Source organism: Coregonus clupeaformis, unplaced genomic scaffold (assembly GCF_020615455.1).
Source record: "Coregonus clupeaformis isolate EN_2021a unplaced genomic scaffold, ASM2061545v1 scaf0437, whole genome shotgun sequence".
Classification (NCBI taxonomy): Eukaryota; Metazoa; Chordata; class Actinopteri; order Salmoniformes; family Salmonidae; genus Coregonus; species Coregonus clupeaformis.
Window position 1 is genome coordinate 47,501 of NW_025533892.1, and position 22,299 is coordinate 69,799.

The 22,299-nt window shown below is 47.3% G+C and overlaps 1 protein-coding gene across 1 annotated transcript in view; it reads left to right on the forward strand.

The window, feature by feature from the left end:
• Nucleotides 1–22,299, forward strand: part of LOC121565164 (rho GTPase-activating protein 8-like) — a 49,594-nt gene that overhangs the window by 11,119 nt on the left and 16,176 nt on the right. The window contains exons 4-7 of the mRNA XM_045215407.1: nt 3,272–3,415; nt 16,349–16,436; nt 21,074–21,205; nt 21,357–21,443. Coding sequence (XP_045071342.1) covers nt 3,272–3,415; nt 16,349–16,436; nt 21,074–21,205; nt 21,357–21,443 — 451 coding nt within the window. The remainder of the gene's footprint in view (nt 1–3,271; nt 3,416–16,348; nt 16,437–21,073; nt 21,206–21,356; nt 21,444–22,299) is intronic.

Below are 22,299 nucleotides of genomic sequence, written 5' to 3' on the forward strand. Positions count from 1 at the left end.
GTTTTTGCCCTAGCACTACACACGTGATTCAAATAATCAACTAATCATCAAGCTTTGATCATTTGAATCAGCTGTGTAGTGCTGAGGCAGAAACCAAAACGTGCCCCCTTTGGGGTCCCGGGGACCGAGTTTGGGAAACGCTGGAACAGAGGATATGATTAACTCAGGGGACCCAAACACAAACAGGCTTAGTTTCCTCCCAACCACATGTTAGATTACAAATTCTGTACCACACCATACAAAGCTATTTTTAGAAAGGGCACTCTTGCAAGAAGGAGGAGGAGGAGAGGGATATGGAGGAGGAGGAGGAGGAAGGGGATATGGAGGAGGAGGAGGAGGAGGAGGAGAGGGATATGGAGGAGAGGGATATGGAGGAGGAGGAGGAGGAGGAGAGGGATATGAAGGAGGAGGAGGAGAGGGATATGGAGGAGGAGAGGGATATGGAGGAGGAGGAGGAGGAGGAGGTGAGGGATATGAAGGAGGAGGAGGTGAGGGATATGGAGGAGGAGAAGGATATGGAGGAGGAGGAGGAGAGGGATATGGAGGAGGAGGAGGAGGAGAGGGATATGGAGGAGGAGGAGGAGGAGGAGGGGAGGGATATGGAGGAGGAGAGGGATATGAAGGAGGAGAGGGATATGAAGGAGGAGGAGAGGGATATGAAGGAGGAGGAGAGGGATATGGAGGAGGAGGAGGAGAGGGATATATGAAGGAGGAGGAGGAGAGGGATGAGGAGGAGAGGGATATGAAGGAGGAGAGAGAGAGATATATGGAGGAGGAGAGGGATATGGAGGAGGAGGAGGAGGAGGAGAGGGATATATGAAGGAGGAGGAGAGGGATATATGAAGGAGGAGGAGAGGGATATGGAGGAGGAGAGGGATATGGAGGAGGAGGAGAGAGAGAGATATGGAGGAGGAGGAGAGGGATATGAAGGAGGAGGAGGAGAGGGATATGGAGGAGGAGGAGAGGGATATGGAGGAGGAGGAGGAGGAGGAGAGGGATATGGAGGAGGAGGAGGAGGAGGAGAGGGATATGGAGGAGGAGGAGAGGGATATGAAGGAGGAGGAGAGGGATATGGAGGAGGAGAGGGATATGGAGGAGGAGGAGGAGAGGAGGAGGAGGAGGAGAGGGATATGAAGGAGGAGGAGGAGAGGGATATGGAGGAGGAGGAGGAGAGGGATATGGAGGAGGAGGAGGAGAGGAGAGGAGGAGGAGGAGGAGAGGGATATGAGGAGGAGGAGAGGGATATGAGAGGAGGAGGAGGAGAGGAATGGAGGAGGAGGAGAGGGATATGGAGGAGGAGGAGAGGGATATGGAGGAGGAGGAGGAGAGGGATATGGGAGGAGGAGGGGAGGGAGATGGAGGAGGAGGAGAGGGATATGGAGGAGGAGAGGGATATGGAGGAGGGAGGAGGAGGAGGAGGAGGAGAGGGATATGGAGGAGGAGGAGGAGGAGGAGAGGGATATGGAGGAGGAGGAGAGGGATATGAAGGAGGAGGAGAGGGATATGAGGAGGAGGAGAGGGATGGAGGGAGAGGAGAAGGAGGAGGAGGAGAAGGAGGAGGAGGAGAGGGATATGGAGGAGGAGGAGAGGGATATGAAGGAGGAGGAGAGGGATATGGAGGAGGAGGAGAGGGATATGGAGGAGGAGGAGAGGGATATGAAGGAGGAGGAGAGGGATATGGAGGAGGAGAGGGAGAAGGAGGAGGAGGAGAAGGAGGAGGAGGAGAGGGATATGGAGGAGGAGGAGAGGGATATGAAGGAGGAGGAGAGGGATATGGAGGAGGAGGAGAGGGATATGGAGGAGGAGGAGAGGGATATGAAGGAGGAGGAGAGGGATATGGAGGAGGAGAGGGAGAAGGAGGAGGAGGAGAAGGAGGAGGAGGAGAGGGATATGGAGGAGGAGGAGGAGGAGGAGGAGGAGGACAGGTCATTTTTCTGGGAAGTGTCCCAGCTCATAATTGTATCTGGAGGGGCTTGAGGAGGAGGGGGCTGGTAGCTGGTCATTGTTAATGAACTAATCTGGGCAGGGCTCACATTCCTTTTGCTCTGAGTCAGACTTATTGCCAGCTCTGCTCTGCCAAGCCAAGGACTGGGAGGTCATCTGGCCAGCTCTGCTCTGCCAAGCCAAGGACTGGGAGGTCATCTGGCCAAGGACTGGGAGGTCATCTGGCCAAGGACTGGGAGGTCATCTGGCCAAGTGTTCGCTGCTCAACATTCAGTCACACCACTTCAAGGAAACCAGGCAGCTGGAAAGAACCTAGAATATCAACAGCTGACTGTTGGCCACAGTGTTGTTCTTCCGATGTTTAGACCATTAGTTTGACGGAGCAGTAGTGTTGAGACCTGTATTGTAGTTGGAACTATTCCCAGTAGACATGATGAGAGAGGCAGTAGAAACTAGAATGGTAAATAGTCTCATTGTCCCCCAGAATAAACAACAGAGTCCTCTGGGTAGCATTTCCTTCTCCTCTATCAGTCTGGGACTGCCTCCCACATGGTGCCATCTGGGACACAATCAGTATTTCTAGTCTCCTTTCCTCTGGACCGCTGGGCAGAGCAGAGGGAAACACTGATGGAGATTTCTAGTGTCCTTTCCTCTGGACCGCTGGGCAGAGCAGAGCTAAACACTGATGTAGATTTCTAGTGTCCTTTCCTCTGGACCGCTGGGCAGAGCAGAGGGAAACACTGATGGAGATTAGAGCGGTTTCCAGTCCCTGTTTGGGATGTTCTGATCAGGTTTATTTTCTGTGGGTTATCAGCTTTGGGGCGGAAACAGCAACAGACAGGAAGACTCAAGATGACTCAGGAAATGGATGTGAATTTATAGAGGAGAGATTATATGGTCCTCTGTAGCTCAGCTGGTAGAGCACGGCGCTTGTAACGCCAGGGTAGTGGGTTCGATCCCCGGGACCACCCATACGTAAAAATGTATGCACACATGACTGTAAGTCGCTTTGGATAAAAGCGTCTGCTAAATATCATATTATTATTATTATTATTATTATATGGATGCAATATTATTCTCATTGATCAAAATCTTTAGAAGGGAATGGGCCCCGTGACCAAGTCAATAGTAGTGGTCTGTACAGGACTGGCTATGTGTCATTGAAGTGATGTCATGAAAGAGTATCTTGAAAGAACAACATGTATAACATTGTAATCATTGTAAAAAAATGACGTCCCAAGGATCCCAGATAGCACAAACCTGTAATCAACCCCAGTATTCTACAGAGTGGGCCCTGACACTGTCTCCCTCGAATCTGTCTCCTCAGAGCTGCAGAAGGAGGACGTTGAGGAACAGGGTCGTCATGGGTACCGTCCGGATCGCCCTCCAGCCCCGCGTAGAGTCAGCGTCTGCCAGGACACCTCTCACCCCTACTATGATGTGGCTCGACACGGGATCCTTCAAGTCACAGGTGAGTTATTAAACCTCCCCCCCCCCACCCACCCACCTAGGGCTGTGGCGGCGGTCATTACGTTTTGTCAGCCGGTGATTGTCAAGCAAATAACTGCCAAGTCTCGAGGTTAATTACCATAAACACATTTAGCATCTCCTGGCTTCCACCCACAGCCTCCAAGCCACTGATGCAGACCTTTGGAACATCTACATTTAAAAAAGTCTACTAAATCCATGTAATATAGCCTACACCTTCACAATAAATCCATTATTTATTTTAGACAGGTCTAAAGAAACACGATATGAAGAAAATGTAGTCTATTTCAGAAGAGCAGAATAGCATCCTCTGAGTTGTCCTTATGTTCGGTCCTGATCTGGCTATGCCATATGGCTGTGGGCTACACTAGTTCATTTAGCAGACTAGATTCCGTGGCATTATTTTATACACTGCTCAAAAAAATAAAGGGAACACTAAAAGAATACATCCTAGATCTGAATGAATGAAATAATCTTATTAAATACTTTTTTCTTTACATAGTTGAATGTGCTGACAACAAAATCACACAAAAATTATCAATGGAAATCAAATCTATCAACCCATGGAGGTCTGGATTTGGAGTCACCCTCAAAATTAAAGTGGAAAACCACACTACAGGCTGATCCAACTTTGATGTAATGTCCTTAAAACAAGTCAAAATGAGGCTCAGTAGTGTGTGTGGCCTCCACGTGCCTGTATGACCTCCCTACAATGCCTGGGCATGCTCCTGATGAGGTGGCGGATGGTCTCCTGAGGGATCTCCTCCCAGACCTGGACTAAAGCATCTGCCAACTCCTGGACAGTCTGTGGTGCAACGTGGCGTTGGTGGATGGAGCGAGACATGATGTCCCAGATGTGCTCAATTGGATTCAGGTCTGGGGAACGGGCGGGCCAGTCCATAGCATCAATGCCTTCCTCTTGCAGGAACTGCTGACACACTCCAGCCACATGAGGTCTAGCATTGTCTTGCATTAGGAGGAACCCAGGGCCAACCGCACCAGCATATGGTCTCACAAGGGGTCTGAGGATCTCATCTCGGTACCTAATGGCAGTCAGGCTACCTCTGGCGAGCACATGGAGGGCTGTGCGGCCCCCCAAAGAAATGCCACCCCACACCATGACTGACCCACCGCCAAACCGGTCATGCTGGAGGATGTTGCAGGCAGCAGAAAGTTCTCCACGGCATCTCCAGACTCTGTCACGTCTGTCACGTGCTCAGTGTGAACCTGCTTTCATCTGTGAAGAGCACAGGGCGCCAGTGGCGAATTTGCCAATCTTGGTGTTCTCTGGCAAATGCCAAACGTCCTGCACGGTGTTGGGCTGTAAGCACAACCCCCACCTGTGGACGTCGGGCCCTCATACCACCCTCATGGAGTCTGTTTCTGACCGTTTGAGCAGACACATGCACATTTGTGGCCTGCTGGAGGTCATTTTGCAGGGCTCTGTCAGTGCTCCTCCTGCTCCTCCTTGCACAAAGGCGGAGGTAGCAGTCCTGCTGCTGGGTTGTTGCCCTCCTACGGCCTCCTCCACGTCTCCTGATGTACTGGCCTGTCTCCTGGTAGCGCCTCCATGCTCTGGACACTACGCTGACAGACACAGCAAACCTTCTTGCCACAGCTCGCATTGATGTGCCATCCTGGATGAGCTGCACTACCTGAGCCACTTGTGTGGGTTGTAGACTCCGTCTCATGCTACCACTAGAGTGAAAGCACCGGCAGCATTCAAAAGTGACCAAAACATCAGCCAGGAAGCATAGGAACTGAGAAGTGGTCTGTGGTCACCACCTGCAAAACCAGTCCTTTATTGGGGGTGTCTTACTAATTGCCTATAATTTCCACCTGTTGTCTATTCCATTTGCACAACAGCATGTGACATTTATTGTCAATCAGTGTTGCTTCCTAAGTGGACAGTTTGATTTCACAGAAGTGTGATTGACTTGGAGTTACATTGTGTTGTTTAAGTGTTCCCTTTATTTTTTTGAGCAGTGTATTATTTTATAGTATGAAGAATACAATTGAACATAGCTGAATAAAATAGAAAGGATATTTTCTCCAAACGATTTGAGGGAGTGTGGAACATGCGGCTATTCTGTGTTGAGCGGTTAACAAAGAAACAGGTCCTCTTATGCTTAATTTAGAGATTTTTAGGCAACTTTAGTTGTGATACAAACGTTAGGCTATATGTTTTGAGGCTGCGTGATGCGACTCTAATAACGATTTGTGTGGCCGTAATGCCCCCTAAAAAAATCAATGCATTGCAGCCACTTGTAATAATTATAATTCCCTTCTCCCAGCTGCCAATCGTCCTGCTCCGAAGCACCTCACTCATGGCGCTCTCAGATACCTCAATTCTTATTAGCCGACGTCCGTCACGTGATCGGGTCCTTCTAACAGTCATCTCAGCTCCGAAGTAGGCCACTATTGAAGACCGACACACCGGGGACGCAACTGCGCGCGTCCTTATCAAATTACGAGGCGCATATTGAAGATGTTGGAAGAACTGTCCACGTTTACTTTTCGTCAGCCAATAAGATGAGGAGGCCTAACGAACAGCAAAAGCACTAGCCTATGTCAATCTACTATCCCCCATAGTACAAAAGTTGACCTACAATGCATTCGCGAAAGTATTCAGACCCCTTTACTTTTTCCACATTTTGTTACGTTACAGCCTTATTCTAAAATTGATTTTAAAAAATGTTTTTCCCCTCATCAATCTACACACAATACCCCATAATGACAAAGCAGAAACAGGTTTTGAGAAATGTTTGCAAATTTATTACAAATAAAAAACTGATATCACATTTACATAAGTATTCAGACCCTTTTCTCAGTACTTTGTTGAAGCACCTTTGGCAGCGATTACAGCCTTGAGTCTTCTTGGGTATGACGCTACAAGCTTGGCACACCTGTATTTGGGGAGTTTCTCCCATTCTTCTCTGCTGATCCTCTCAAGCTCTGTCAGGTTGGATGGGGAGCGTTGCTGCACAGCTATTTTCAGGTCTCTCCAGAGATGTTCGATGGGGTTCAAGTCTGGGCTCTGGCTGGGCCACTCAAGGACATTCAGAGACTTGTCCCGAAGCCACTGCTGCGTTGTCTTGGCTGTGTGCTTAGGGTTGTTGTCCTGTTGGAAGGTGAACCTTCACCCCAGTCTGAGATCCTGAGCAGGTTTTCATCAAGGATCTCTCTGTACTTTGCGCCGTTCATCTTTGCCTCGATCCTGACTACTCTCCCAGTCCCTGCCGCTGAAAAACATCCCCACAGCATGATGCTGCCACCACCATGCTTCACTGTAGGGATGGTGCCAGGTTTCCTCCAGACGTGACGCTGAATACTTATGGATCTAAAGGGTCTGAATACTTACGTAAATAAGGTATTTCTGTTTTTTAATTTTAATACATTTTACAAAAATTCTAAAAACCTGTTTTCGCTTTGTCATCATGGGGTATTGTGTGTAGATTGATGAGGGAAAACATGTATTTAATCCATTTTAGAATAAGGCTGTAACGTAACGAAATATGGAAAAGGGGAAGGGGTCTGAATACTTTCCGAATTCACTGTGTTCTATTGGTCAACTTGTCCTTCTGTGCGAGATAAATATTCCAACATGTTGTGGGATGCAATAGATCCAATTAATCCAACCACTCGCATCAAAACACCTTTTAAAAGCAATGAGGCAGATGCAACAGATCAGAACGTTCATTTTAAAAAATCTTCACAAAAGCGCAGCAATGTGGACATGGCAGTAGGACATAAGCACGAATGCTCCAAAATGCAATCAATTAGCGGGAAAACACCGTTCTCAAATGCGATTGTGCTTGTAATGCTTTATTATAAAGGTGCATTTTTATTGCGAAAAATGATCTTCCCATAAACTTGAAACTCACGCGCTGCCTATGTATGCTAGTTAGGCTCTACACCGGTTGTAAAGCTGATTAATGTGCTTAATTTTAGGACGTTTTTTGGCCACTTTAGTTGTGATACAAACCTTATTAAAACCTATAGGCCTGCAAATGAAGGCATGCGCTGTTTCTCACCGTACTGAACACAAGCATCATACTGTCGCCCATCAGACTATTCTTCATTTAATCTTGTCTTTACAGATACTACATTATATATGTGTGAAATTAGTTTGGATTTACAATGGACCATTATCACGCACCTGTCTCAAAACGGGGGCAGGGGAAATAATGCATGTCATCTATGAACTTAAATAGCAAAAGGGGGGAGGGGGGGGGGGAGGGAGTGGTGAGGGAGAGGAGCAGGAGAGATGGAGGGGGTTAGGGGTGAAGGGGAGGTAGGGGTGAAGGGGAAGGTAGGGGTGAAGGGGAAGGTAGGGGTGAAGGGGGAAGGTAGGGGTGAAGGGGGAGGTAGGGGTGAAGGGGGAGGTAGGGGTGAAGGGGAGGTAGGGGTGAAGGGGGAGGTAGGGGTGAAGGGGAAGGTAGGGGTGAAGGGGGAGGTAGGGGTGAAGGGGGAGGTAGGGGTGAAGGGGGAGGTAGGGGTGAAGGGGGAGGTAGGGGTGAAGGAGAAGGTCGGGGTGAAGGGGGAGGCAGGGGTGAAGGGGGAGGTAGGGGTGAAGGGGGAGGGAGGGGTGAAGGGGGAGGTAGGGGTGAAGGGGGAGGTAGGGGTGAAGGGGGAGGTAGGGGTGAAGGGGGAGGTAGGGGTGAAGGGGGAGGTAGGGGTGAAGGAGAAGGTCGGGGTGAAGGGGGAGGCAGGAAGCTAGGTCTGATGTGTTCTCTCTGTTGTCTCTGTTCTCTCCAGGTGATGATAACTATGGCAGGAAGCTGGTCTGATGTGTTCTCTCTCTCCTCCTGTTGTCTCTGTTCTCTCCAGGTGATGATAACTATGGCAGGAAGCTGGTCTGATGTGTTCTCTCTCTCCTCCTGTTGTCTCTGTTCTCTCCAGGTGATGATAACTATGGCAGGAAGCTAGGTCTGATGTGTTCTCTCTCCTCCTGTTGTCTCTGTTCTCTCCAGGTGATGATAACTATGGCAGGAAGCTAGGTCTGATGTGTTCTCTCTCTCCTCCTGTTGTCTCTGTTCTCTCCAGGTGATGATAACTATGGCAGGAAGCTGGTCTGATGTGTTCTCTCTGTTGTCTCTGTTCTCTCCAGGTGATGATAACTATGGCAGGAAGCTGGTCTGATGTGTTCTCTCTCTCCTCTCTGTTGTCTCTGTTCTCTCCAGGTGATGATAACTATGGCAGGAAGCTAGGTCTGATGTGTCTCTCTCCTCCTGTTGTCTCTGTTCTCTCCAGGTGATGATAACTATGGCAGGAAGCTAGGTCTGATGTGTTCTCTCTCCTCCTGTTGTCTCTGTTCTCTCCAGGTGATGATAACTATGGCAGGAAGCTAGGTCTGATGTGTTCTCTCTCTCCTCCTGTTGTCTCTGTTCTCTCCAGGTGATGATAACTATGGCAGGAAGCTGGTCTGATGTGTTCTCTCTCCTCTCTGTTGTCTCTGTTCTCTCCAGGTGATGATAACTATGGCAGGAAGCTGGTCTGATGTGTTCTCTCTCCTCCTGTTGTCTCTGTTCTCTCCAGGTGATGATAACTATGGCAGGAAGCTGGTCTGATGTGTTCTCTCTCCTCTCTGTTGTCTCTGTTCTCTCCAGGTGATGGTAACTATGGCAGGAAGCTGGTCTGATGTGTTCTCTCTCTCCTCCTGTTGTCTCTGTTCTCTCCAGGTGATGATAACTATGGCAGGAAGCTGGTCTGATGTGTTCTCTCTCCTCCTGTTGTCTCTGTTCTCTCCAGGTGATGATAACTATGGCAGGAAGCTGGTCTGATGTGTTCTCTCTCCTCCTGTTGTCTCTGTTCTCTCCAGGTGATGATAACTATGGCAGGAAGCTGGTCTGATGTGTTCTCTCTCTCCTCCTGTTGTCTCTGTTCTCTCCAGGTGATGATAACTATGGCAGGAAGCTGGTCTGATGTGTTCTCTCTCTCCTCCTGTTGTCTCTGTTCTCTCCAGGTGATGATAACTATGGCAGGAAGCTAGGTCTGATGTGTTCTCTCTCCTCCTGTTGTCTCTGTTCTCTCCAGGTGATGATAACTATGGCAGGAAGCTAGGTCTGATGTGTTCTCTCTCTCCTCCTGTTGTCTCTGTTCTCTCCAGGTGATGATAACTATGGCAGGAAGCTGGTCTGATGTGTTCTCTCTCTCCTCCTGTTGTCTCTGTTCTCTCCAGGTGATGATAACTATGGCAGGAAGCTGGTCTGATGTGTTCTCTCTCCTCCTGTTGTCTCTGTTCTCTCCAGGTGATGATAACTATGGCAGGAAGCTGGTCTGATGTGTTCTCTCTCCTCTCTGTTGTCTCTGTTCTCTCCAGGTGATGATAACTATGGCAGGAAGCTGGTCTGATGTGTTCTCTCTCTCCTCTCTGTTGTCTCTGTTCTCTCCAGGTGATGATAACTATGGCAGGAAGCTAGGTCTGATGTGTTCTCTCCTCCTGTTGTCTCTGTTCTCTCCAGGTGATGATAACTATGGCAGGAAGCTAGGTCTGATGTGTTCTCTCTCCTCCTGTTGTCTCTGTTCTCTCCAGGTGATGATAACTATGGCAGGAAGCTAGGTCTGATGTGTTCTCTCTCTCCTCCTGTTGTCTCTGTTCTCTCCAGGTGATGATAACTATGGCAGGAAGCTAGGTCTGATGTGTTCTCTCTCTCCTCCTGTTGTCTCTGTTCTCTCCAGGTGATGATAACTATGGCAGGAAGCTGGTCTGATGTGTTCTCTCTCCTCTCTGTTGTCTCTGTTCTCTCCAGGTGATGATAACTATGGCAGGAAGCTGGTCTGATGTGTTCTCTCTCCTCCTGTTGTCTCTGTTCTCTCCAGGTGATGATAACTATGGCAGGAAGCTGGTCTGATGTGTTCTCTCTCCTCTCTGTTGTCTCTGTTCTCTCCAGGTGATGGTAACTATGGCAGGAAGCTGGTCTGATGTGTTCTCTCTCCTCCTGTTGTCTCTGTTCTCTCCAGGTGATGATAACTATGGCAGGAAGCTGGTCTGATGTGTTCTCTCTCCTCCTGTTGTCTCTGTTCTCTCCAGGTGATGATAACTATGGCAGGAAGCTGGTCTGATGTGTTCTCTCTCCTCCTGTTGTCTCTGTTCTCTCCAGGTGATGATAACTATGGCAGGAAGCTGGTCTGATGTGTTCTCTCTCTCCTCCTGTTGTCTCTGTTCTCTCCAGGTGATGATAACTATGGCAGGAAGCTGGTCTGATGTGTTCTCTCTCCTCCTGTTGTCTCTGTTCTCTCCAGGTGATGATAACTATGGCAGGAAGCTGGTCTGATGTGTTCTCTCTCCTCCTGTTGTCTCTGTTCTCTCCAGGTGATGATAACTATGGCAGGAAGCTAGGTCTGATGTGTTCTCTCTCTCCTCCTGTTGTCTCTGTTCTCTCCAGGTGATGATAACTATGGCAGGAAGCTGGTCTGATGTGTTCTCTCTCTCCTCCTGTTGTCTCTGTTCTCTCCAGGTGATGATAACTATGGCAGGAAGCTGGTCTGATGTGTTCTCTCTCCTCCTGTTGTCTCTGTTCTCTCCAGGTGATGATAACTATGGCAGGAAGCTGGTCTGATGTGTTCTCTCTCCTCCTGTTGTCTCTGTTCTCTCCAGGTGATGATAACTATGGCAGGAAGCTAGGTCTGATGTGTTCTCTCTCTCCTCCTGTTGTCTCTGTTCTCTCCAGGTGATGATAACTATGGCAGGAAGCTGGTCTGATGTGTTCTCTCTCTCCTCCTGTTGTCTCTGTTCTCTCCAGGTGATGATAACTATGGCAGGAAGCTGGTCTGATGTGTTCTCTCTCCTCCTGTTGTCTCTGTTCTCTCCAGGTGATGATAACTATGGCAGGAAGCTAGGTCTGATGTGTTCTCTCTCTCCTCCTGTTGTCTCTGTTCTCTCCAGGTGATGATAACTATGGCAGGAAGCTGGTCTGATGTGTTCTCTCTCTCCTCTCTGTTGTCTCTGTTCTCTCCAGGTGATGATAACTATGGCAGGAAGCTGGTCTGATGTGTTCTCTCTCCTCTCTGTTGTCTCTGTTCTCTCCAGGTGATGATAACTATGGCAGGAAGCTGGTCTGATGTGTTCTCTCTCCTCCTGTTGTCTCTGTTCTCTCCAGGTGATGATAACTATGGCAGGAAGCTGGTCTGATGTGTTCTCTCTCCTCTCTGTTGTCTCTGTTCTCTCCAGGTGATGATAACTATGGCAGGAAGCTGGTCTGATGTGTTCTCTCTCCTCCTGTTGTCTCTGTTCTCTCCAGGTGATGATAACTATGGCAGGAAGCTGGTCTGACGTGTTCTCTCTCCTCTCTGTTGTCTCTGTTCTCTCCAGGTGATGATAACTATGGCAGGAAGCTAGGTCTGATGTGTTCTCTCTCCTCCTGTTGTCTCTGTTCTCTCCAGGTGATGGTAACTATGGCAGGAAGCTGGTCTGATGTGTTCTCTCTGTTGTCTCTGTTCTCTCCAGGTGATGGTAACTATGGCAGGAAGCTGGTCTGATGTGTTCTCTCTCCTCCTGTTGTCTCTGTTCTCTCCAGGTGATGATAACTATGGCAGGAAGCTGGTCTGATGTGTTCTCTCTCTCCTCCTGTTGTCTCTGTTCTCTCCAGGTGATGATAACTATGGCAGGAAGCTGGTCTGATGTGTTCTCTCTCTCCTCCTGTTGTCTCTGTTCTCTCCAGGTGATGATAACTATGGCAGGAAGCTGGTCTGATGTGTTCTCTCTCTCCTCCTGTTGTCTCTGTTCTCTCCAGGTGATGATAACTATGGCAGGAAGCTGGTCTGATGTGTTCTCTCTCCTCTCTGTTGTCTCTGTTCTCTCCAGGTGATGATAACTATGGCAGGAAGCTAGGTCTGATGTGTTCTCTTCTCCTCTCTGTTGTCTCTGTTCTCTCCAGGTGATGATAACTATGGCAGGAAGCTGGTCTGATGTGTTCTCTCTCCTCTCTGTTGTCTCTGTTCTCTCCAGGTGATGATAACTATGGCAGGAAGCTAGGTCTGATGTGTTCTCTCTCCTCTCTGTTGTCTCTGTTCTCTCCAGGTGATGATAACTATGGCAGGAAGCTAGGTCTGATGTGTTCTCTCTCCTCTCTGTTGTCTCTGTTCTCTCCAGGTGATGATAACTATGGCAGGAAGCTGGTCTGATGTGTTCTCTCTCCTCTCTGTTGTCTCTGTTCTCTCCAGGTGATGATAACTATGGCAGGAAGCTAGGTCTGATGTGTTCTCTCTCCTCTCTGTTGTCTCTGTTCTCTCCAGGTGATGATAACTATGGCAGGAAGCTGGTCTGATGTGTTCTCTCTCCTCTCTGTTGTCTCTGTTCTCTCCAGGTGATGGTAACTATGGCAGGAAGCTGGTCTGATGTGTTCTCTCTCCTCCTGTTGTCTCTGTTCTCTCCAGGTGATGATAACTATGGCAGGAAGCTAGGTCTGATGTGTTCTCTCTCCTCCTGTTGTCTCTGTTCTCTCCAGGCGATGATAACTATGGCAGGAAGCTGGTCTGATGTGTTCTCTCTCCTCCTGTTGTCTCTGTTCTCTCCAGGTGATGATAACTATGGCAGGAAGCTAGGTCTGATGTGTTCTCTCTCTCCTCCTGTTGTCTCTGTTCTCTCCAGGTGATGATAACTATGGCAGGAAGCTAGGTCTGATGTGTTCTCTCTCCTCCTGTTGTCTCTGTTCTCTCCAGGTGATGATAACTATGGCAGGAAGCTGGTCTGATGTGTTCTCTCTCCTCCTGTTGTCTCTGTTCTCTCCAGGTGATGATAACTATGGCAGGAAGCTAGGTCTGATGTGTTCTCTCTCCTCCTGTTGTCTCTGTTCTCTCCAGGTGATGATAACTATGGCAGGAAGCTGGTCTGATGTGTTCTCTCTCCTCCTGTTGTCTCTGTTCTCTCCAGGTGATGATAACTATGGCAGGAAGCTAGGTCTGATGTGTTCTCTCTCCTCCTGTTGTCTCTGTTCTCTCCAGGTGATGATAACTATGGCAGGAAGCTAGGTCTGATGTGTTCTCTCTCTCCTCTCTGTTGTCTCTGTTCTCTCCAGGTGATGATAACTATGGCAGGAAGCTAGGTCTGATGTGTTCTCTCTCTCCTCCTGTTGTCTCTGTTCTCTCCAGGTGATGATAACTATGGCAGGAAGCTGGTCTGATGTGTTCTCTCTCCTCTCTGTTGTCTCTGTTCTCTCCAGGTGATGATAACTATGGCAGGAAGCTAGGTCTGATGTGTTCTCTCTCTCCTCCTGTTGTCTCTGTTCTCTCCAGGTGATGATAACTATGGCAGGAAGCTGGTCTGATGTGTTCTCTCTCTCCTCCTGTTGTCTCTGTTCTCTCCAGGTGATGATAACTATGGCAGGAAGCTGGTCTGATGTGTTCTCTCTCCTCCTGTTGTCTCTGTTCTCTCCAGGTGATGGTAACTATGGCAGGAAGCTAGGTCTGATGTGTTCTCTCTCCTCTCTGTTGTCTCTGTTCTCTCCAGGTGATGATAACTATGGCAGGAAGCTAGGTCTGATGTGTTCTCTCTCCTCCTGTTGTCTCTGTTCTCTCCAGGTGATGATAACTATGGCAGGAAGCTAGGTCTGATGTGTTCTCTCTCCTCTCTGTTGTCTCTGTTCTCTCCAGGTGATGATAACTATGGCAGGAAGCTGGTCTGATGTGTTCTCTCTCTCCTCCTGTTGTCTCTGTTCTCTCCAGGTGATGATAACTATGGCAGGAAGCTAGGTCTGATGTGTTCTCTCTCTCCTCCTGTTGTCTCTGTTCTCTCCAGGTGATGATAACTATGGCAGGAAGCTGGTCTGATGTGTTCTCTCTCCTCCTGTTGTCTCTGTTCTCTCCAGGTGATGATAACTATGGCAGGAAGCTAGGTCTGATGTGTTCTCTCTCCTCCTGTTGTCTCTGTTCTCTCCAGGTGATGATAACTATGGCAGGAAGCTGGTCTGATGTGTTCTCTCTCCTCCTGTTGTCTCTGTTCTCTCCAGGTGATGATAACTATGGCAGGAAGCTAGGTCTGATGTGTTCTCTCTCCTCCTGTTGTCTCTGTTCTCTCCAGGTGATGATAACTATGGCAGGAAGCTGGTCTGATGTGTTCTCTCTCTCCTCCTGTTGTCTCTGTTCTCTCCAGGTGATGATAACTATGGCAGGAAGCTGGTCTGATGTGTTCTCTCTGTTGTCTCTGTTCTCTCCAGGTGATGATAACTATGGCAGGAAGCTGGTCTGATGTGTTCTCTCTCCTCTCTGGTGTCTCTGTTCTCTCCAGGTGATGATAACTATGGCAGGAAGCTGGTCTGATGTGTTCTCTCTCCTCCTGTTGTCTCTGTTCTCTCCAGGTGATGATAACTATGGCAGGAAGCTGGTCTGATGTGTTCTCTCTGTTGTCTCTGTTCTCTCCAGGTGATGATAACTATGGCAGGAAGCTAGGTCTGATGTGTTCTCTCTCTCCTCCTGTTGTCTCTGTTCTCTCCAGGTGATGATAACTATGGCAGGAAGCTGGTCTGATGTGTTCTCTCTCTCCTCTCTGTTGTCTCTGTTCTCTCCAGGTGATGATAACTATGGCAGGAAGCTAGGTGTGACGTGTTCTCTCTCCTCTCTGTTGTCTCTGTTCTCTCCAGGTGATGATAACTATGGCAGGAAGCTAGGTCTGACGTGTTCTCTCTCTCCTCTCTGTTGTCTCTGTTCTCTCCAGGTGATGATAACTATGGCAGGAAGCTAGGTCTGACGTGTTCTCTCTCTCCTCTCTGTTGTCTCTGTTCTCTCCAGGTGATGATAACTATGGCAGGAAGCTTGTCTGATGTGTTCTCTCTCCTCTCTGTTGTCTCTGTTCTCTCCAGGTGATGATAACTATGGCAGGAAGCTAGGTGTGACGTGTTCTCTCTCCTCTCTGTTGTCTCTGTTCTCTCCAGGTGATGATAACTATGGCAGGAAGCTAGGTGTGACGTGTTCTCTCTGTTGTCTCTGTTCTCTCCAGGTGATGATAACTATGGCAGGAAGCTGGTCTGATGTGTTCTCTCTCCTCTCTGTTGTCTCTGTTCTCTCCAGGTGATGGTTACTATGGCAGGAAGCTAGGTCTGACGTGTTCTCTCTCTCCTGTTGTCTCTGTTCTCTCCAGGTGATGGTAACTATGGCAGGAAGCTGGTCTGATGTGTTCTCTCTCTCCTCTCTGTTGTCTCTGTTCTCGCCAGGTGATGATAACTATGGCAGGAAGCTAGGTCTGACGTGTTCTCTCTCTCCTCCTGTTGTCTCTGTTCTCTCCAGGTGATGATAACTATGGCAGGAAGCTAGGTCTGATGTGTTCTCTCTCCTCCTGTTGTCTCTGTTCTCTCCAGGTGATGATAACTATGGCAGGAAGCTGGTCTGATGTGTTCTCTCTCTCCTCCTGTTGTCTCTGTTCTCTCCAGGTGATGATAACTATGGCAGGAAGCTGGTCTGATGTGTTCTCTCTCCTACTGTTGTCTCTGTTCTCTCCAGGTGATGATAACTATGGCAGGAAGCTAGGTCTGATGTGTTCTCTCTCCTCCTGTTGTCTCTGTTCTCTCCAGGTGATGATAACTATGGCAGGAAGCTGGTCTGATGTGTTCTCTCCTCCTGTTGTCTCTGTTCTCTCCAGGTGATGATAACTATGGCAGGAAGCTAGGTCTGATGTGTTCTCTCTCCTCCTGTTGTCTCTGTTCTCTCCAGGTGATGATAACTATGGCAGGAAGCTGGTCTGATGTGTTCTCTCCTCCTGTTGTCTCTGTTCTCTCCAGGTGATGATAACTATGGCAGGAAGCTAGGTCTGATGTGTTCTCTCTCCTCCTGTTGTCTCTGTTCTCTCCAGGTGATGATAACTATGGCAGGAAGCTGGTCTGATGTGTTCTCTCCTCCTGTTGTCTCTGTTCTCTCCAGGTGATGATAACTATGGCAGGAAGCTGGTCTGACGTGTTCTCTCTGTTGTCTCTGTTCTCTCCAGGTGATGATAACTATGGCAGGAAGCTGGTTATCTTCAGTAGCTGCCTGATGCCCCCCTCCCATCAGCTCAACCACCACCACCTACTGGAGTGAGTCAGGACAATCATCATATGATATGGCAGTTTATGTACATGTAACTCTTTTGCTGTGCGCTATGGAAGACCCTCAACAGGTTGTTTTCACTTCCTTGAAGCGGAATTAACAAGTGCACTCTTGAGGGAGAAGGGGATCAAGTGAATTGGTCTTCAGTGTAATGTTGTGTATCTGAGTACTGTGCTCTGTGAAATGTGTATTTGAGTACTGTACTCTGAAATGTGTATTCGAGTACTGTACTCTGCAGTAAAAGCTGTTATATTCAGGTAACTGCCAAAAGAAAGGAAACTCCATCGTAGTGTCTTAATGGGGCGTTGGGCCAGAACAGCTTCCATTCACCTCGGCATAGATTCTACAAGTGTCGACACCGTTCTTCCGGAATTTTGTTGATGGTGGTGGAAAACGCTGTCTCAGGCGCCGCTCCAGAACCTCCCCTAAGTGTTCGATTGGGTTGAGATCTGGTGACTGGGACACACATGTGCGCACGTGCGCACAAACACACACACACAGACACACACACACACACACACACACACACAGACACACACACACAGACACACACACAGACACACACACACACACACACACAGACACACACACACAGACACAGACACACACTAGGGTTGGGCGTTATCCAGATTGTGATGTCATCATACTACCCTTCTCTCATCCCGGGATTTACAGTATTACTGTTTTAGTACTCAAGGGGGCGCTAAAAACCAATAGCGAATTTCAATAGAGGCTGCTAGCTAAATATGCTAACGAGCGCAAACAAAAAATAAAGGAATTGCAAAGACAGGCTCATAAAGTTCTACAAGTATAGGTGGGAGCTACCGAATGGCATCTTTGGTGAGTTTGGACAGTTACAAGCGAATGTGAACAAGAGACATTGTGCAAATGAGCAACGTTTTGACACATGCTTGCTCCTTTGAGACCCCTCTTTCAAAGTCACCGAGATCTCTTCTAGCCATGGTAGCCAAAATAATGGGCAACTGGGCATTTTTATACATGACCCTAAGCAGTCCGTATCTACAGTGGGGAGAACGTCCTCTGGTCTGCTATACCTAGTCCGTATCTACAGTGGGGAGAACGTCCTCTGGTCTGCTATACCTAGTCCGTATCTACAGTGGGGAGAACGTCCTCTGGTCTGCTATACCTAGTCCATATCTACCTCTGTAGAACGTCCTCTGTTCCACTATACCTAGTCCATATCTACCTCTGTAGAACGTCCTCTGTTCCGCTATACCTAGTCCGTATCTACCTCTGTAGAACGTCCTCTGGTCTGCTATTCCTAGTCCGTATCTACCTCTGTAGAACGTCCTCTGGTCTGCTATTCCTAGTCCGTATCTACCTCTGTAGAACGTCCTCTGGTCTGCTATACCTAGTGCATATCTACCTCTGTAGAACGTCCTCTGTTCCACTATACCTAGTCCATATCTACCTCTGTAGAACGTCCTCTGTTCCGCTATACCTAGTCCGTATCTACCTCTGTAGAACGTCCTCTGGTCTGCTATTCCTAGTCCATATCTACCTCTGTAGAACGTCCTCTGGTCTGCTATTCCTAGTCCATATCTACCTCTGTAGAACGTCCTCTGGTCTGCTATTCCTAGTCCGTATCTACCTCTGTAGAACGTCCTCTGGTCTGCTATTCCTAGTCCATATCTACAGTCCCTTCAGAAAGTATTCATACCTCTTGACTTGTTCCACATTTTGTTGTTACAGCCTGAATTCAAAATGGATTCAATAGATATTTTTTCTCACCCATCTGCACACAATACCCTAATAATGATAAAGTGAAAACATGTTTATATAAATTTTTGCACATTTCTTGAAAATGAAATACAGTAATATCTCATTTCCATAAGTATACACACCCCTGAGTCACTACATGTTAGAATCCCCTTTGGCAGCGATGATTACAGCTGAGAGTCTTTCTGGGTAAGTCTCTTGAAGAGCCACTGAACACGCAGATTGGCACGTATGTTTTTCAGTTGCTCATTCGAAAAATTTGATTTCAGTGTTGGTGTGTTTCCTGACCGATTCCACGTTTTGGTTAATAAAGTTTGTCCCCCATGAGACACTGTAGACGTGGAAGCCTATTTCACTTCCTCAAAATCTCAGAATGAATCTTAAGAACAAAACAAATCTGTAATTCATTTTGATGTTTTTTTTGGCGAGGATGTTTTAGTTGCGCAATTTTAACTGTTTCTGACTCATATCGATGCCACATAAGCCGTTTTCAGTGGGATTTGATACTTTTTAAAGGCAGTTGCTCTTTAAGAGCTGTGCACACCTTTCTTTTTTATTGTACAATATTTGCACATTATTATTTGTATTATTCTTCAAGCTCTGTCAAGTTGGTTGTTGATCATTGCTAGAGCCATAGATCTTCAAGTCTTACCATAGATTTTCAAGCCGATTTTAAGTCAAAACTGTAACTAGGCCACTCAGGAACATTTAATGTCTTCTTGGTGAGCAACTCCAGTGTAAATTTTGGCCTTGTGTTTTAGGTTATTGTCCTGCTGAAGGGTGCATTTGTCTCCCAGTGTCTGTTGGAAAGCAGACTGAACCAGGTTTTCCTCTAGGATTTTTCCTGTGCTTAGCTCTATTCCATTTATTTTTGTCCTAAAAAACTCCCTAGTCCTTGCCGATGACAAGCATACCCATAACATGATGCAGCCACCACTATGCTTGGAAATATGAAGAGTGGTACTCAGTGTTGTGTTGGATTTGCCCCAATCACAACACTTTGTATTCAGGACATTAAGTTAATTTATTTGCCAGATTTCTTTGCAGTTTTACTTTAGTGCCTTGTTGTAAACAGGATGCATGTTTTGGAATATTTGTATTCTGTACAGACTTCCTTCTTTTCACTCTGTCATTTAGGTTAGTAGTGTGGAGTAACTACAATGTTGTTGATCCATCCTCCGTTTTCTCCTATCACAGCCATTAAACTGTAACTGTTTTAAAGTCACCATTGGCCTCATGGTGAAAATCCCTGAGCGGTTTCCTTCCTCTCCGGCAACTGAGCTAGGAAGGATGCCTGTATCTTTGCAGTGACTGGGTGTATTGATACACCATCCAAAGTGTAATTAATAACTTCACCATGCTCAAAGGGATATTCAATGTCTGCTTTTTTAATTTTTACCCATCTACCAGTAGGTGCCCTTCTTTGCGAGGCATTGGAAAACCTCCCTGGTCTTTGTGGTTGAATCTGTGTTTGAAATTCACTGCTCGACTGAGGGACCTTACAGATAATTGTATGTGTGGGTACAGAGAGGAGGTAGTCATTCAAAAATCATGTTACACTATTATTGCACACAGTGAGTCCATGCAACTTGTTATGTGACTTGTTAAGCAAATTTTTACTCCTGAACTTATTCAGGCTTGCCATAACAAAGGGGTTGAATACTTATTGACTCAAGACATTTCAGCTTTTCATCTTTTAATTCATTTGTAAAACATTCTAAAAACATAATTCCACTTTGACATTATGGGGTATTGTGTGTGTGTGTAGGCCAGTGACACAATTGAAATGTAATCAATTTGGCGGCGCTCCAGAATCTCCCAACTGTGTTCATTTGAGATGTGGTGACTGAGACGGCCACGGCATAAGGTTTACATCGTATTCATGCTCATCAAACCATTGTGACCGCTCCTGCCTGGTGGATGGGGGCCTACCCGTGCTACCCAAAATAATGGCCTGCCCTACATTTTTATACATGACCCTAAGCATGATGGGATGTTAATTGCTTAATGAACTCAGGAAATCACACCTGTGTGGAAGCGACCTGCTTTCGATATACTTTGTTATCCCTCATTGACTCAAGTGTTTCCATTTATTTTTTGGGCAGTTACCTGAGTGCTCTGCTCTCTCCTCCCCCTTGGCTGCAGGTATCTGAAGTACTCTCTGGACCAGTATTACCTGAGTGCTCTGCTCTCTCCTCCCCCTTGGCTGCAGGTATCTGAAGTACTCTCTGGACCAGTATTACCTGAGTGCTCTGCTCTCTCCTCCCCCTTGGCTGCAGGTATCTGAAGTACTCTCTGGACCAGTATTACCTGAGTGCTCTGCTCTCTCCTCCCCCTTGGCTGCAGGTATCTGAAGTACTCTCTGGACCAGTATTACCTGAGTGCTCTGCTCTCTCCTCCCCCTTGGCTGCAGGTATCTGAAGTACTCTCTGGACCAGTATTACCTGAGTGCTCTGCTCTCTCCTCCCCCTTGGCTGCAGGTATCTGAAGTACTCTCTGGACCAGTATTACCTGAGTGCTCTGCTCTCTCCTCCCCCTTGGCTGCAGGTATCTGAAGTACTCTCTGGACCAGTATTACCTGAGTGCTCTGCTCTCTCCTCCCCCTTGGCTGCAGGTATCTGAAGTACTCTCTGGACCAGTATTACCTGAGTGCTCTGCTCTCTCCTCCCCCCTTGGCTGCAGGTATCTGAAGTACTCTCTGGACCAGTATTACCTGAGTGCTCTGCTCTCTCCTCCCCCTTGGCTGCAGGTATCTGAAGTACTCTCTGGACCAGTATTACCTGAGTGCTCTGCTCTCTCCTCCCCCCTTGGCTGCAGGTATCTGAAGTACTCTCTGGACCAGTATTACCTGAGTGCTCTGCTCTCTCCTCCCCCTTGGCTGCAGGTATCTGAAGTACTCTCTGGACCAGTATGTAGAGAGCGATTATACAGTAGTGTATTTCCATCATGGTCTCCGCAGCAGCAACAAGCCCTCACTACGCTGGCTACGAGACGCATACAGAGAGTTTGACAGGAAGTAAGTCATCCTGACCTCTAACCTACGACTCTTCAAGCCCTCTCTCGATCAAAAATACAACGCGATGAACCAGTTTTTCCAGAATTATGTTTACAGTGTGTGTGTGTGTGTGTGTGTGTGTGTGTGTGTGTGTCAATGTATTTCCTGACAGGTACAAGAAGAACCTGAAAGCCCTCTATGTCGTCCATCCTACTAATTTTATCAGAATCATCTGGAATATATTCCAACCACTCATCAGGTATGCTCCCCAGTCATCTTTCTACAGTAAAGATCTAGAATACAGTATATTCCAACCACTCATCAGGTATGCTCCCCAGTCATCTTTCTACAGTAAAGATCTAGAATACAGTATATTCCAACCACTCATCAGGTATGGTTCCCAGTCATCTTTCTACAGTAAAGATCTAGAATACAGTATATTCCAACCACTCATCAGGTATGCTCCCCAGTCATCTTTCTACAGTAAAGATCTAGAATACAGTATATTCCAACCACTCATCAGGTATGCTCCCCAGTCATCATTCTACAGTAAAGATCTAGAATACAGTATATTCCAACCACTCATCAGGTATGCTGCCCAGTCATCTTTCTACAGTAAAGATCTAGAATACAGTATATTCCAACCACTCATCAGGTATGCTCCCCAGTCATCTTTCTACAGTAAAGATCTAGAATACAGTATATTCCAACCACTCATCAGGTATGCTCCCCAGTCATCTTTCTACAGTAAAGATCTAGAATACAGTATATTCCAACCACTCATCAGGTATGCTCCCCAGTCATCTTTCTACAGTAAAGATCTAGAATACAGTATATTCCAACCACTCATCAGGTATGCTTCCCAGTCATCTTTCTACAGTAAAGATCTAGAATACAGTATATTCCAACCACTCATCAGGTATGCTCCCAAGTCATCTTTCTACAGTAAAGATCTAGAATACAGTATATTCCAACCACTCATCAGGTATGCTCCCCAGTCATCTTTCTACAGTAAAGATCTAGAATACAGTATATTCCAACCACTCATCAGGTATGCTCCCCAGTCATCTTTCTACAGTAAAGATCTAGAATACAGTATATTCCAACCACTCATC